The sequence below is a fragment of the Panthera leo genome, chromosome B3 (assembly GCF_018350215.1).
Source record: "Panthera leo isolate Ple1 chromosome B3, P.leo_Ple1_pat1.1, whole genome shotgun sequence".
NCBI classification, from domain to species: domain Eukaryota; kingdom Metazoa; phylum Chordata; class Mammalia; order Carnivora; family Felidae; genus Panthera; species Panthera leo.
The window spans coordinates 118,514,823-118,529,218 of record NC_056684.1 but is presented as its reverse complement, the minus strand read 5'-3'; the positions used below and the strand labels follow the sequence as shown (position 1 = coordinate 118,529,218).

Below are 14,396 nucleotides of genomic sequence, written 5' to 3'. Positions count from 1 at the left end.
GTTTATTTTTATGTATGGTGCTCTTCCTTTTTTTTTTTTTTAAATTGAAATAGTGTTATCAGTGTTAATGAAATACTGAGCACCAAAATATATGGGAAATAGCCACAAGGGCTTCTTTGAGAGCATCCATGGAAATACAGATAAATGCTCTTATCCACTGGCCCCAAAGTAGGGCTACTGGTATTTCTCTGTCTTCTGGGCCTTAGCATTAATAATAGGTAAGGGACTTAGTTGAATTAAGCCCCAACAACAGGTAATAGAAATTTAGCAAATAAACCAGGATCCCAGGCACCTTTGAGTAAAGAAGATGTGACATCAGAAATGTGCAAATTCTTAAGCACCGTGGCCTTACAGAGGTTGTCAGTGCACAGTTGTAGTCTTTAAGACTCCCAGGTGCTAGCCAAATGGAGAATTCTGCTTTGCTTATCCTAAGTGTGTATTTTGAGAAAATCCTACACTTGTCAGTTAGCCTCAAACTTGAATTCCACTCTTCACTCTCTCCCTTTCAGTGTGTGATAACTTGGAAAACTTCGCCTCAGGCAGTCCTTTCCTATGCATGGATCTCAGTTACATCACAGCCTTGTTGAAGGATGGCTTTGGCTTTGCAGACAGTACTGTCTTACAGGTAAGAGAGATGGTACTGAAATCATGTAACAGTCTACTTATTTGGGAATTAGGAAGATTTAAGAACTTGTTTAGTAATAAAAGTGGCTGCAGGTGGAATTATGAGGTGTTTTTGTTAGGGCTATGGACAAGGCACTCTGCAAGACACCATGAATGTGGGAAATTAGCTTGATGGAATGGTAACTTTTTTTTTTTTTTAAATGTTTTCATTTATTTTTGAGAGAGAGCATGAGCGGGGGAGGGGCAGAGAGCGAGGGAGACACAGAATCTGAAGCAGGCTCCAGGCTCTGAGCTGTCAGCACAGAGCCCGACGTGGGGCTCAAACCCATGAGCTGTGAGATGATGACCTGAGCTAAAGTCGGACGCTTAACCGACTGAGCCACCCAGGCTCCCTGATGCAATGGTAACTTCTAAGTATATTCCCAGGCAAGCTATCCTAGGGGTCACAGAGCAGAAAGGCTTGCATCCCAAATTAAGATGCCCAAGTCACATGGTTTATTGAATCAAATTCAAAACTCAGGGCAAGAAGCAAAGGGAAAGAAATAGGATAGGTGAGAACATATAGGATAGGGTGGAAATGGGCAGGCTGGAAATGCCATACTTCTTAATTCCTGGGTTCATATGTCCTGCATCTCTCTCTGCTGATAGTGCAGTTATAAGTACTAGAGCTGATCAAGGGGGTACAAGGATCAAGGGGGTGCCTGGGTCTGTCACACAAATTTGCTCTATTCGGAGAGGCAGAGGGGCAGGTACAATGGCTAGTAGCATTCACTCATTACCCTGTTAGATGGTTTTATTCGGCAGAGGACAAAAGGATGTCACCAGTGAGTGGCTTATTCAAGTTCTCATTAATGTTGAATGCCTTGTGTATATGTAGTATGTCCTATATATTTTATATGTGCCTCATATATTTAGTGCCTCTTGAATCTTGTGTCCCTTTTTGTCCTGCTGTCTCTGTCCATTTGTTTAGGTACATGCAGGCTCCATTTCGTAGTAACTTATTTATCTATTCTAAACACATCTTATGTGTTTTATCCATCCCATTTGTTTTCTTGTCTTCTGTACCATAATTGTATAATTGTACATTATGGTTACAAAGATGATTAAAATGAAATCTTGTCCCAAATAGCATATAATCTATTAACAGAGGTGTGACAAAAATATAAGTACGACACAGGCAACTTTGTACTTTGGGGTCAAATAAGTAGGCCGTACTTTGTTTTTGAAGTGCCCTTGCAGGGGTGCCTGGGTGGCTCAGTCAGTTAAACGTTCAACTTTGACTCAGGTCATGATATCACAGCTCGTGAGTTCGAGCGCCACATTGGGCTCTGTGCTAATAGCTCAGAGCCCAGAGCCTGCTTCAGATTCTGTGTCTCCCTCTTGGCCCTTCCCCTGCTCATGTGCATGCACGCTCACTCTCTCTCAAAAATAAATAAACATTGAAGTACCCTTGCTTGCATCATTTCCCCTTCCTGTTTCCTCAATTCCAGATGAGTTTATATTGCCCTATTTCTTGTGTTACACAGATTTCATAAACTCATAAACTTTGTACTAAGGTATTTGGATTTCATGTGTTGTATCTGACAAGAATATTGGCATTTAAGGTACTTAACAAAGAATTACTTGCTAGTAGAATGTAGATTTCATCTGGTCAACAAAGAAGGATTGTGTCATAAGAAATTAGTCCTAGAAAAAAAGACTAAAACCAATCCACTGGTCTCCAAACTTTTTTGTGTGTGGTGTTATCAGTAGTGGCATTATTGTTTAACAAAAGATACAGAATGACAGTAAAATTAATCAAAGTGGAGCTATCTGGTTGAAGTGGAGGAATGAGGCCTGGAAGGATCAGCATTTGGCCTCCTTTTCTCCTTTGAAGCACTTCCAAGAACTCCTAAGATTCTGAAGAAAACAATTTGATAAATACTAATCTGATCTTCTTTTATGTATTGGAAGAAATCAGGTTTAAACATTTGCCCAAAGTCACTGAACTGATTGAGACACAACCTGGCCTAGAATGCCTTAAATGCCTTGGTTGGTTATTAATTAGTGCTTAAGAAAATTCAGTTGTTTATAAACTATGAATTGTGAAGTTTAATATGTTCTTTCCTACCCCTAAATTGATTCCTGCCTCCTGTTGTATTTTGTTTCGGGATTAGGGAAAAGAATTCAAAAGCCTGTTTGTCTAAAAGGTCCTGTCTAGAAGGCCTGGGTAAGACCACTTCCAAGCCAGAAGATTCAGAGATCAGATTGGCAGGTGTAGGAGCAATAAGCCACGGCAAGAGGGAAACCTTATAGAGAGTGGTAGTGGGAAGCCTCCAAAGACTGGCTACTCCAAATTTTACCTTGATTTGGCCATGTGTGATCTTTGTAGATATTCTCTGCCTGTGTCATGCTTGCCACAGTTGAAAATGAAATAAAAATGTGAACTTTTTTTTTTTTCTACTCAACAGCTCTCAAAGAAAGTGAACAACATAGAGACAGGCTGGGCCTTGGGGGCCACCTTTCACCTGCTGCAGTCTCTGGGGATCTCCCACTGAGGCCAGGCCCTTCTTCTGAGGATTGCATTTGCCAACAACCTTTTTAAAGGTAGAAGGAGAGAGGACTCAGTCATGTTCTGAGCTAGTCTGAGGATAGCCTGGACTGAAGCCCAGCAGCTCAGTTCATCAGGAGGAAGGAGCTTTTGGAGACAGGTCTTGCCCTTGAGTCTGGAGATTTGGGTCTAATTAATTCTGTATATCTAATGTGAACTCTTGACCTTACCACTCTGCTTGCACAGCTGGCACCAGAGTCTAAATCTTTGAGATTCTTTGTGTGTCACAGCCAAAAGGAAAAGCTTTGAAATTAACCTTGGAGAGCCCAGGGACAGGTCCCTGGGAACCAAGGAAAAATCTCATTTCAGCCCTTTGAGTGCCTCATTCCTTTGAACGTATTAATTTTCCTCTTAACACGCTACACTAAGCCCACTGATTGCAATCCCATGACCTATCAACACCAGTAATTTTTCCTCCTCCCTACACATTGCCACGTCCCACCCTCTTTCCACTCACCTCCCCTAAAAACAAAAACAAAAACAAAAACAAAAACCTGGTTTATGCTTTTCATGTGTAACTCCAAGGGAGAGAAAAGGTAACATATCTGAAATTGTGTGATCCTGCTTTGTGCCAGTTCTTGGCAAGATAGAGAGCAACTCCTCACTGTGCAGACCCCAGCCTAAAAAAGGAGTCTATTTGATCTCTAGGGACAAGGTTTGGGAGAGTGTGGCTCCCTTGAATAGACCTTCTCTTAATCAGGCAATCCTGGGATTAATTAACATATCCAACTTTATAGGAATGTATGTGTATTCAGTGCCAGTTCCTCCTCCCAGGAAAATGTGTTTATAGTTAATTTCTCATCCTAAATGAGTTTTCTTTGTATTTCTAAGAAATTCATCTACTCTGGCTTTTGGTCTGTGCTCAGATGCCTTTGGCTGTGCTGTGCAAGGGTCTCTAGATTTGGGTCACAGCTCCTTGCAGTTTGCCCTTTTATTCTCTCCGTTTGTAGTCGTATCTCTTTCTGCTCTGACCCTGATAATTTTAGCTAACTTCCTCTAAATTATTTTTTAGTTCCAGGGTTTCTGGTACCTTTCTTGATGGTACCTAATATTTGATTTGGTTGGCCATTTTGGCCCACATCAGTACGGTGGATTCTCTTTTTGTTTGAGTGTTGAGAGCTCTTGATTTTGTGAATTATTTCCCCTAAAATTAATTATCTTTTCTTGTGTGTGTGTAGTGGTGGCGGGGTGGGGGTTGTTTTTTGTTTTTTTTTTACAGGATCATCATCTGCTTCTTACCTACCCACTCAAGTGCTCTTAGACTTCAAAGATCTTTGTATAGTCTGGCTCCTTTACCTTAGCTCTTTGCTTCCAGCTTCTTTCTAACAAAGTTTGCATGTCCCCAAACTTGTAGTCTTCACAGTAGACTCTTTCAGCTCTTTCAAACAAGTGTTAAATATACCTGGCCCTCACACTAGTTCCTGGGGAAACTTATTTCTTAGTAATTCCATTGAGTCAATAAATATTTAACATCTGATATGTGCAAGTAGGCAAATTTCTATATCCTCATCCCCCAAATTTTGTTTTTTAATTCAATGTGGAATTTCTTCAGATACTTCTTTTATTATACTGAGGTCACTTTTATACCTACTGTCTTCCTCAAAAGATGCTACATAATTAAATAGAATCTTTAGAAAGTTGAAAACTACCAAAGATAAAACCCAGTCTTCTGCCCATTGCAGAATTCCCTGAACATTTCCAATTGGTTATTATTCATCTTCTGTTTAGGCATGTGTTTGGACAGCTTATTCCGTTTTTGGACTTTGCTGATGTTAAAAGAAAATCTCTTTTATATTGAGCTGAAATTAGCTATCTTCTCAGTGGTCTTAGATCTGCTCTGATCTCTCCTTCCACAGCCTTTCAATCTTTGGAGAAAACTTCCAAGTCCTTTATGGTATCTTCTTTAACATACCATATGGCTTCTTTTCAAAAAAAAAAAAAACAAAAAACAAAAAACAGGGTGCTGGAACCAGTCATCATACACTAAATGTTGTTCCATATAATTAGGGAGAGAGACTGTTTCCTCTAGTAGAAACCAAGTTTTCCCAAGAGGTAAGCTGTGTTCACTAGACTCATCCAGCTTGATGGGGCTGGAGAGGTAAGATTCCATGGTCTTTAGCACCACAGCTTGTCTGTGAGGCTTATAAATAGGAGCCAAGTATTGTTCACCCAACTCCTTTGGTCATCCCAGATACCTTCAGAAATCTGTAGGTAGAAATCAGTAGATGCAGTAGTATTCCAGAAGTGTATCTACATATATTCTGATTCCCTTGATGAGAACATCTGGACAATTAATTTATCCAGTTTAGGAGCAACTTGGAATAAGAATTTTTATTTCTTAGAAAAAAATTTTCTATAATGTCCTTTCTGCCCCTTAGTGTACCTTTTGGGCCTCTTATTGAGGGGTCATATAGAGTCTAATGTTGCTGGTTAAGTTTCCTTTCTCTAAATGTGTAAGATTTCAAACACTAAGGACATGGCCTGGCACATAATGAATGTTGTGTTGTTACATCATCATCATATGAAGAACATCTTCTGTGGGTCGTGGAGGTTTACAAGATGTGCCTTAAAATTCTTCCTGTCCTGCCTGATTTGGTTGGTGTATTTTTGGAGTCCACGTTCTTCTTACCTGGGCTACCTTTCCATTTTTTGTGAAAGATGATCTTTTTTCCCTATGGTGACCTTTCTGGACCCTGCTAGTACTCACACAGCTTTTCACAGTAACTGCCCTATTCCATTCTGGCCATATTTTCCCTGAGATTACAGGAAGTTTCATGACTGTCACTTTCTTTAGTATCTTTACAAATTTTCTGCATTCGCCTGTAAAGCTCCCCCTGTGGTAACAAGTTTCTCATCCCTTCAAAAATTATTCCCAAGAATAGCTTAGTTTGGTTCAAAAGCAGACGGTTTCTTCTCATTTCATCTTCAAATCGGACTTTTGGGCAAGATATTTTTTACAGTGTACAAATAACAATGGATGCACAAATCTATAAAAGGATTCTCTGGGACCATGAAGTGAGCTTTTCGAAAACCCAGAGCAAGACACCCTTTCTCCCACAGGTCAGCCACTAGTCTACAACCAAACATGTATGTGATTCTGCTGCTAATTGACTTTCCCCTTTGACCTGGTTCCTGAGGTCTTCAAACCTGTGCAATTATTTATTGTTTTATTACTGAACAGACAATGGTGTCCCAGAGAGGAACCATAAATAAAATTGAATTCTGGTGCTGTGATAAGGAAGTAATTAACATTAAGAAGATTTTTTTTTTTTTCAGGAAGTCCAGTGTGCACCTTTAACCAAGGTTAAAGCAATTTATGTTTAATTTGCATTGTTAGGGATTTTGAAACAGCAGTTGTAACAAAAATGCATGAATTGGGTATTTTTAATTTTTATCTTAATCAGAAAGCAATTGTGTAAATTTATGACCAGCATTAAAAAGAATTACATAAATCTTTATTATATAAGTTTCTGGTGTGTAGCTTTATAATTCGTCTGTGTATACTACCAAGTGATCACCACCACAAACCTAGTCACCGTACCGTCGACCACCACCTCCTCTGGTAACCACTGGTCTATTCTCTATAAGGTTTTTATTTTGTTTGCCCTTTTGTTTTTTGAGATCCACATACGAGTGAAACTGACTTTTCTCCAGTATACGTGTTCTTGGCTCCTTTGTGGTAAAATAATTGCCCCGATATGCGTGGGTTTATTTCTGGGCTCTCAGTTCTGTTCCATTTGATCTCTGTGTCTGTTTTTGTACCCATACCATGCTGTTTTGATTATTACAGCTTTGTAGTTTGAAATAGTTTGAAATCAGGGAGCTTGATACCTCCAGCTTTGTTCTTCTTTCTCAAGATTGCTTTGGCTATTCGGGATCTTTTGTAGTTCCATACAAATTTTAGAATTAGTTGTTCTAATTCTGTGAAGTATGCCATTGGAATTTTAAGAGCTATTGCATTGAATCTGTAGATGCCTTTGAGTTGTGTGGGCATTTTAGTATTAATTCTCCTAATCCATAAGCACAGAACAGCTTCCCTTTGTGTCTTCAGTTTCTTTCATCAGTGTCTTATAGTCATAAGTGTCTAGGTCTTTCACCTCTTTGATTAAATTTATTCATAGGTATTCTTTTTGATGCAGTTGTAAATTGCAAATGGAATTGTTTTTTTAACTTCTTCTGATGCTTTATTCTTAGTGTGTAGAAACACCACAGATTTCTGTGCATTGATTTTACATCCTGCAACTTGACTGAATTTTTTAGTTCTAGCAGTTTTCTGATGGGGTCTTTAGGGTTTTCTATGTATAGTATCATGTCATCTGCAAATAGTTTTGCTTCTTCCTTTCTGATTTGGCTGCCTTTTCTCTTGACTAATTGGTGTGGCTAGGACTTCCAGTACTGTATTGAAAAAAAGAGGTAAGAATGGGCATTCTTGTTCTTGTTCTTAGATGAAAGGCTTTCAACTTTGCACTGTTGAGTATGATGCTATATGATTGTCATATATGGCCTTTATTGTGTTAAGTTACGTTCCCTACTGTACCTACTTCATTAAGAGTTTTGTTTTTCATTGTTTGCTTATTTTTGAGAGAGAGAGCATGCGAGTGGGAGAGGAGCAGAGAGAGGGAGACACAGAATCCAAAGCAAGCTTTGAGCTGTCAGCACAGAGCCTGATGCAGGGCTCGAACCCACGAGCCGTGAGATCGTGACCTGAGCTGAAGTCGGATGCTTAACTAACTGAGCCATCCAGGTGCCCCTTTGTTGAGAATTTTTAACATAAATGGGTATTGAATTTGTCACATGGTTTTTCTGCATCTATTGAGATGATCAGATGACTTTATTTTTCTTTCTGTTAACATATCTCATTGATTGATTTCTGTATGTTGAACTATCCTTGCATCCCTGGAATAAATTCCACTTGATTGTGGTGTGTGATCCTTTTTAATGTATCATTAGATTAGATTTGCTAGTGTTTTGTTTAGAACTTTTGCATCTATGTTCATCAAGGATATTGGCCTATCCTTTTGTGTTGTCTTGGTTTTGGTTTTTGGAGTAATGTCTGGCCTTGTAAAATGTGTTTGGAAGCTATTCCTCCTCTTTTGGAAGAGTTTGAGAAAGGTAGTAAATCTTCCTTCAAAGTTTGGTAGAACTTGTCAGTGAAGCTGATTCTAGACTTTGCTTATTGGGAGGTTTTTTATTTCTGTTTCAAGCTCCTTATTAGTCACTGGTCTATTCATATTTTGTTTCTACGATTCTGTTTTGGAAGATTGTATGTTTCCAGGAATTAATTGACTTTTTCCAGGTTGTACAGCTTGTTGGCATGTAATTTTTACAGGAGTCTCTTAGTTAGGATCCTTTTGTATTTCTGTGTATCAGTTGTAACTATTCTTTGATCTCTGATTGAGTCCTCTCGTTTTTTCTTGCTTAGTCTGCTTAGGGTTTGTGGATTTTATCTTTTCAAAGAACCCTACTCTTGAGGTGCCTGGGTGGCCCAGTCCATTAAGCATCCGACTCTTGATCTCAGGGTCATGAGTTCAAGCCCATGTCAGGCTGTGCACTGGGCATGAAGCCCACTTAAAAAAAAACAAAAAACAAAAAAACACCAACTTAGTTTCATTGATTTTTTTTTTTTTTTTTAAATATCTTTTGTCTCTATTTCTACTCTGATCTACCTTCTAATCTGGGGCCTTGTTCTTTTTCTAGAAAGTTCCTTTAGGTATATTGTCAGTCTGAGATTTTGTTTCTTTGGGTAGACCTGTATTGCTGTGAACTTCCCTCTTAGAACTGCTTTTGCTACATTGCATATCTTTTGGTATGTCATATTTCTGTTTTGTCTATAGGTATTTACTTCTCCTTTGATTGGATTACTCATTGGTTGTTCAATAGCACATTTGAACTTTTTGTGGTTTTTCCTGTTTTCTTGTAATTTATAGTTTCATATCATTGTGGTCAGAAAAGATGCTTGATAGGATTTCAGTTTTCTTTAATTTATTGAGACTTGGTTTTTTGGCCTAACGTGATTTATTCTGGAGAATGTTTTATGTACACTTAAGAATGTGTATTCTGCTTTAAGATTTTTTTTTAATGTTTATTTTTGACAGCGAGAGGGGAAGGCGCAGAGAGAAAGGGAGATGCAGAATCTGAAGCAGGCTCCAGGCTCTGAGCTGTCAGCAGAGTCCAACACAGGGCTCAACCTCACAAACCGTGAGATCATGACCTGAGCCCAAGTCAGATGCTTAATCAACTGAGCCACCCAGCCACCTCTGTATTCTGCTTTTAGATGGAATATTCTGAATATATTAAGTCTCTGTGGTCTAATGTGTTAAGCCCAATGTTTCTGTATTGATTTTTTTGGTCTGGATGACCAATCCATTGATGACAGGATAGTAAAGTCTCCTACTGGAGCACCTGGGTGGCTCAGTCAGTTAAGCATCTGACTCTTGATTTCAGCTCAGGTCACGATCTCAGTTTGTGAGTTCAATCCCCAGGTTAGGCTCTGTGCTGACAGTGTGGAACCTGCTTGAATTCTGTCTCCCGCTCTCTCTGCCCCTCCCTATTGCTTTCACGCTTGCTCTCTCTCAAATAGTTTAAGAAAAAAAAATCTCCTACAATTGCTTTCAGTATCTTCCTTTAGGTACATTAGTATTTGCTTTACGTATTTGGTGTTCTACATTGTGTGCACGTGTATTTATAAATGTTCTCTTTTCTTCCTAGATTGACCTTTCTATCCTATGTAATGCCCTTGTCTTTTATTACAGCCTTTGTTTTCAAGTTGATTTTGTCTGATAGGAGTACATAGCTTATCTGGTTTTCTTTTCATTTCCATGGAATATCTTTTTCTGTCCCTTCCAATTCCAGCCTGGGTTGTGTCCTACTGAAGTGTCTCTTGTAAGCAGTATATAGATGTGTGGTTTTTTTAATCCACCCACTCTGTCATTTGGCTAATTTAGTCCATTTTCATTGTTTCTTGTAGGCAGTATGTAGATGTGTGGTTTTTTAATCCACGCACTCTCATTTGGCTAATTTAGTCCATTTTCATTTAAAGTAATTATAGGTAAGTACACACCTTACTGCCATTTTGTTCATTATTTTCTGGCTGTTTCTGTAGTTTTTGGTTCTTCTTTCTTTCTTCCCTGGTGGTTTGATGGCTTTCTGGTGTTCTGTTTAAATTCCTTTCTCATTTTCTTGTGTGTATTTACTGTGTTTTTCCCTTGTGGTTACCATGAGGTTCACATAAAATATGCTATGTAAATTAGTAGTCTGTTTCAAGTTGACAGCAACTTAAGAGTTCTAAAATTAACAAGCGAAATGGATGAGACAGCCCCTTAGCAATTTTTCTTAGTAATAAAAAGTCTTTTCAACCAAATCATAATAGTCTTCCTTTGGGGTTTTTTCTTGGCTTGATTGATATGCCCTTCTCACACTGAATTTATCTGTCATTCATTATTTGGGCTCCACAGGCCCATTAAGCAGAGGAGAAAAAGAGACTAGAGAATTCTAATGTAAAGCAAATTTATTAAATCTTGAAACTATGTGATGGTCTTAGGAAAAGATGTTCATTTTTCATCACCGTAATCTCCCGAAGAGGAGCGCTCATTTGCTTGCAAAGGCCATAATCTGTTCCTGGAGAAAAATGAAACAGACACTGTAAAGCATGGGGGCAAGTGAAGAAAATAGTTTAAAATAAAATATTTTTAAAAAAATTTTATATATAAATCTCCAAAGTGATTAAAGCAAAACATTGGCAGAAGTCCCAGACAGATACTCCTCCCAAGAGTCCCTCCAAAGTGTCTTTTAATAGAAGTTTCTCAGGAAAGCAGCTGGCCAAGCAGCAAAAGGAGTTTAAAACATCTTTAAAACTTTAAAAGTTCCTATTCACGATTTTTCCTCATATGAAGTTACTGCTTACATGTGGGCTCTAGCACCAAGCCCAGCAAGGACTTTTTTGCTCATAACCAATGGGGAAGGTATTCAGAAAAAAATTCAAAGAAATTCAGAATAATTGGCAAAGTCCTCCTCAGTGAGCAGGACTCGTGGAGAGCCATGAGTGACCTTACTTTGAGTGGAGATACTGCATTTGTAGCCTGCAAGCCCCACGTCCTGAGCAGCACAAGTGGAGTGGCACTGGTGGAGTAGAGCCTTTTTAGGAGGTCAGTAGCAGCCAGAAGAGCAGTGTTGTGACGCTGTCGATCCGTCTCATAACCTGTGAGATGGCTCATAGAGCCTGGAGGAAAGGTATAAATCCTTAAAGCAATAGTGAAGTTCTTTGCCAGCAAACCAGACACACTGAAGTCTACCATATCCGGCTGCTGAGGGACATTTTGGGGTCCTGACCTTTCCTAACCACATGATCTCTGGATACTTCTCTGAGGTACCTGAACCCTTACCTAAGTCCTTCCCATTGAAGGCTGCAGCACTGAGGTGATGGACCAAGCTGGAGATATCCCCAAAGCCCATGTTGACACCTTGTCCTGCAAGTGGATGGACTCTGTGGGCTGCATCCCTAAAAAGAAAGCAGAGTTCAGACGCGGCCTCCGCAGCAGAGTGCGAAGACGGCAGCCCTGCTGTGTTGTCATCTTACCCAATGAGCGCCAGCCGAGGCCGGACGTATTCAGCAGCATGTCCCAACCCGAGTGGAAATGACATTCGGCTTCTGGCATCCACTCTGGCTACACTTGGGGGCAGCTGGCGAGCTGAGACCTTAGTGGGCTTCAGAAAGGCAACAGCATATTGCAGCATGGCGCCAGCCGAGTCGATGAAGTCGGTGTGGTTAGCATCACTCCACTGAGTAGTGTCAGCCGTAAACAAACCGTGAAAATTCACCAGTGATTAACAGGGAATTAAATCAGCAAGGAAATACATTTTATAACTACAGCCAAGAGTTAATAGTACCTCACATGCCAAACTGATCTAGACCGCAGGTGACAGGCCCCCTTAAACAAATACAGAACACAACTTCCCCCAGGTTTTAGGCTCAAGCCAAACTGCTCGTGAGCTGCTCCTGTCTACCTCTGAACTTCACCTTTCACTTCACCTTAACCCTTAAAACCACACACTAGCCACAGCGTAGCTCATTCTACAACATCCTCTTGCTTCTGGCATTCCCCACTTTGCTAGAATGTCCTCCTAGTTCACCAGGGTAACCCTCATAGCATCCGGAAGCTGTCACCACTTTTTGTGAACCTCCCTGCAAACCCTCTTCTGTGCTCCAACACCCTATAAATACTTGTACCACTGTTCCCAAACTGTCACTTAAGTATCTTTCTCCCTCACTTGTCTGTGAGCGGGGACTGTGTCTCATTTGTCCATTTCCAGACTCTTCTACATAGAAGGCACATGTAATTGTTGCCAAATGAATGCACTGAAAACATCTGTGCCAGGAATACACGCTAAATGACCAGAGGAGGGGTAGAGTTCACCATTTACTTCGGAAGGCACTTTAGCCTAAAAGGCTCTGCCCCTTTTACTCCTGTTGCTGCTCCAGAGCAGTGAAGCCTAAGTTCTTCAGTGTAAAACTACTGTGAAGTCACTAGTGAAGTAGTAGAGAGTTTGGTAGTTAAAACCACAGGCTCAAGGACCAGCCTGATTTCTGAACCAGCTTTACCGCTAGCTCTATGACCTCGTTAGGCAAGTAACCTAGCTGTAAATGAGCATGATCATAGCACCTACCTCAGTGGTTCACTGCATTAAATACATGCAGGTAATGCTCTTCACCTGCACATGGCACACAGTAAGCACTCAATAAATGTTGCTGATTATTACTATTAGTGAATTTTAGATAAATGTGGTATTGAAGCTCCAAAATTACTAGTGCCAGTATTTTTTTTAATTTTTTAATGTTTATTTTTGAGAGAGAGGATGAGTGGGGGAGGGGTAAAGAGACGGGGAAGACAGAATCTGAAGCAGGCTCCAGGCTCCGAGCTGTCAGCACAGAGCCCGATGCGGGGCTTGAACCCACGAACCTTGAGCCAAAGTCAGACGCTTAATCGACTGAGCCACCAAATTACCCCACTGGTGTCAATACTATTAAAGGCTTTATGTATCTGCTCCAGAATAATCATTACCATTTGTTGAGCACTTACAACGTACTAGGTATGTTCTAAGCATTTTACATAAATTCTCTCATTTTTAAAAAAAAAATTTTTTTTTTAACATTTATTTATTTTTGAGACAGAGAGAGAGAGCATGAACAGGGAGGGTCAGAGAAAGAGGGAGACACAGAATCCGAAACAGGCTCCAGGCTCCGAGCTGTCAGCACAGAGCCCGATGCGGGGCTCGAACCTACAGACTGTGAGATCATGACCTGAGCCGAAGTCGGATGCTTAACCGACTGAGCCACCCAGGCGCCCCAAATTCTCTCATTTTTTAAGTCTTTAGACTTTTGGGGTACCTGGTGGCTCAGTCGAGCATCTGGCTATTTTTTTTGGCTCAGGTCACGATCTCATGGTTTGTAGGATCGAGCCCTGCATCAGGCTTCAATCTCTTTCACACACACACTCTCAAAAATAAACTAAAACAGTCTTTAGACTTTTTATTATTATTAAACTCTGAGAGGCTGGTGATACTGTTTCCCTTTTCTAGGAGATTAACAGAACCATAACAGTATTGAATCCATGTCTGTCTACAAAACTTTTAAGTTTATATTTATTTTGAAAGAGAGCATGTGTGAGAGAGAGCACACATGTGAGTGGGGGAGGGGCAGAGAGAGAGAGAGAGAGAAAGAAAGAAAGAATCCCAAGCAGGCTCCACACTGTCAGCACAGAGCCCCATGTGGGGCTCAAACCCATGGAACTGTGAGATCTTAACCTGAGCTGAAATTAAGAGTCAAGACCCTTAACCGACTGAGCCACCCAGGTGCCTCTACAAAACTTAGCTCCCTGCTGAAATGTGCTCAGCTCCTCTCCAGAACACTCCTAATGAATCAGGCTTCCAAAGTTCATAGCTATTCAAAACTAGCCAAATATTACAGCTTCAAAAAAAAAGGCCAATGCTAACTACTGCCCAGGCAGCTGTTTCAGTCAGCACAACAGCCCACAACCACAAAAAAGCACAGAAGTTATTAATTTCCATTGTTTTTCATTTCCCAGAATGCCCTCCTCTTCACATAACCCACTTACAAAGGGGCAGCTGGTTGGTTATTCCTTTTTCCTTCATCAAAACACCTTTCTGTATCTACCACCCTGCAACA

At 40.3% G+C, this 14,396-nt stretch overlaps 2 protein-coding genes across 12 annotated transcripts in view; one reads left to right on the top strand and one right to left on the bottom strand.

Moving 5' to 3' along the window:
• Nucleotides 1–3,528, top strand: part of ENTPD5 (ectonucleoside triphosphate diphosphohydrolase 5 (inactive)) — a 44,769-nt gene extending 41,241 nt beyond the window's left edge. For all 9 annotated transcript variants that reach the window (XM_042943765.1, XM_042943766.1, XM_042943769.1 and 6 more), the window contains 2 exons: nt 510–625; nt 3,075–3,528. In XM_042943765.1, the coding sequence (XP_042799699.1) occupies nt 510–625; nt 3,075–3,161 (203 nt within the window). In that variant the 3' untranslated portion in view covers nt 3,162–3,528. The remainder of the gene's footprint in view (nt 1–509; nt 626–3,074) is intronic.
• Nucleotides 3,529–10,703: 7,175 nt separating this feature from the next.
• Nucleotides 10,704–14,396, bottom strand: part of COQ6 (coenzyme Q6, monooxygenase) — a 15,596-nt gene continuing 11,903 nt past the window's right edge. For all 3 annotated transcript variants that reach the window (XM_042943743.1, XM_042943741.1, XM_042943742.1), the window contains 4 exons: nt 11,790–11,992; nt 11,596–11,711; nt 11,266–11,432; nt 10,704–10,831 (listed from right to left, as the gene is read on the bottom strand). In XM_042943743.1, the coding sequence (XP_042799677.1) occupies nt 10,802–10,831; nt 11,266–11,432; nt 11,596–11,711; nt 11,790–11,992 (516 nt within the window). In that variant the 3' untranslated portion in view covers nt 10,704–10,801. The remainder of the gene's footprint in view (nt 10,832–11,265; nt 11,433–11,595; nt 11,712–11,789; nt 11,993–14,396) is intronic.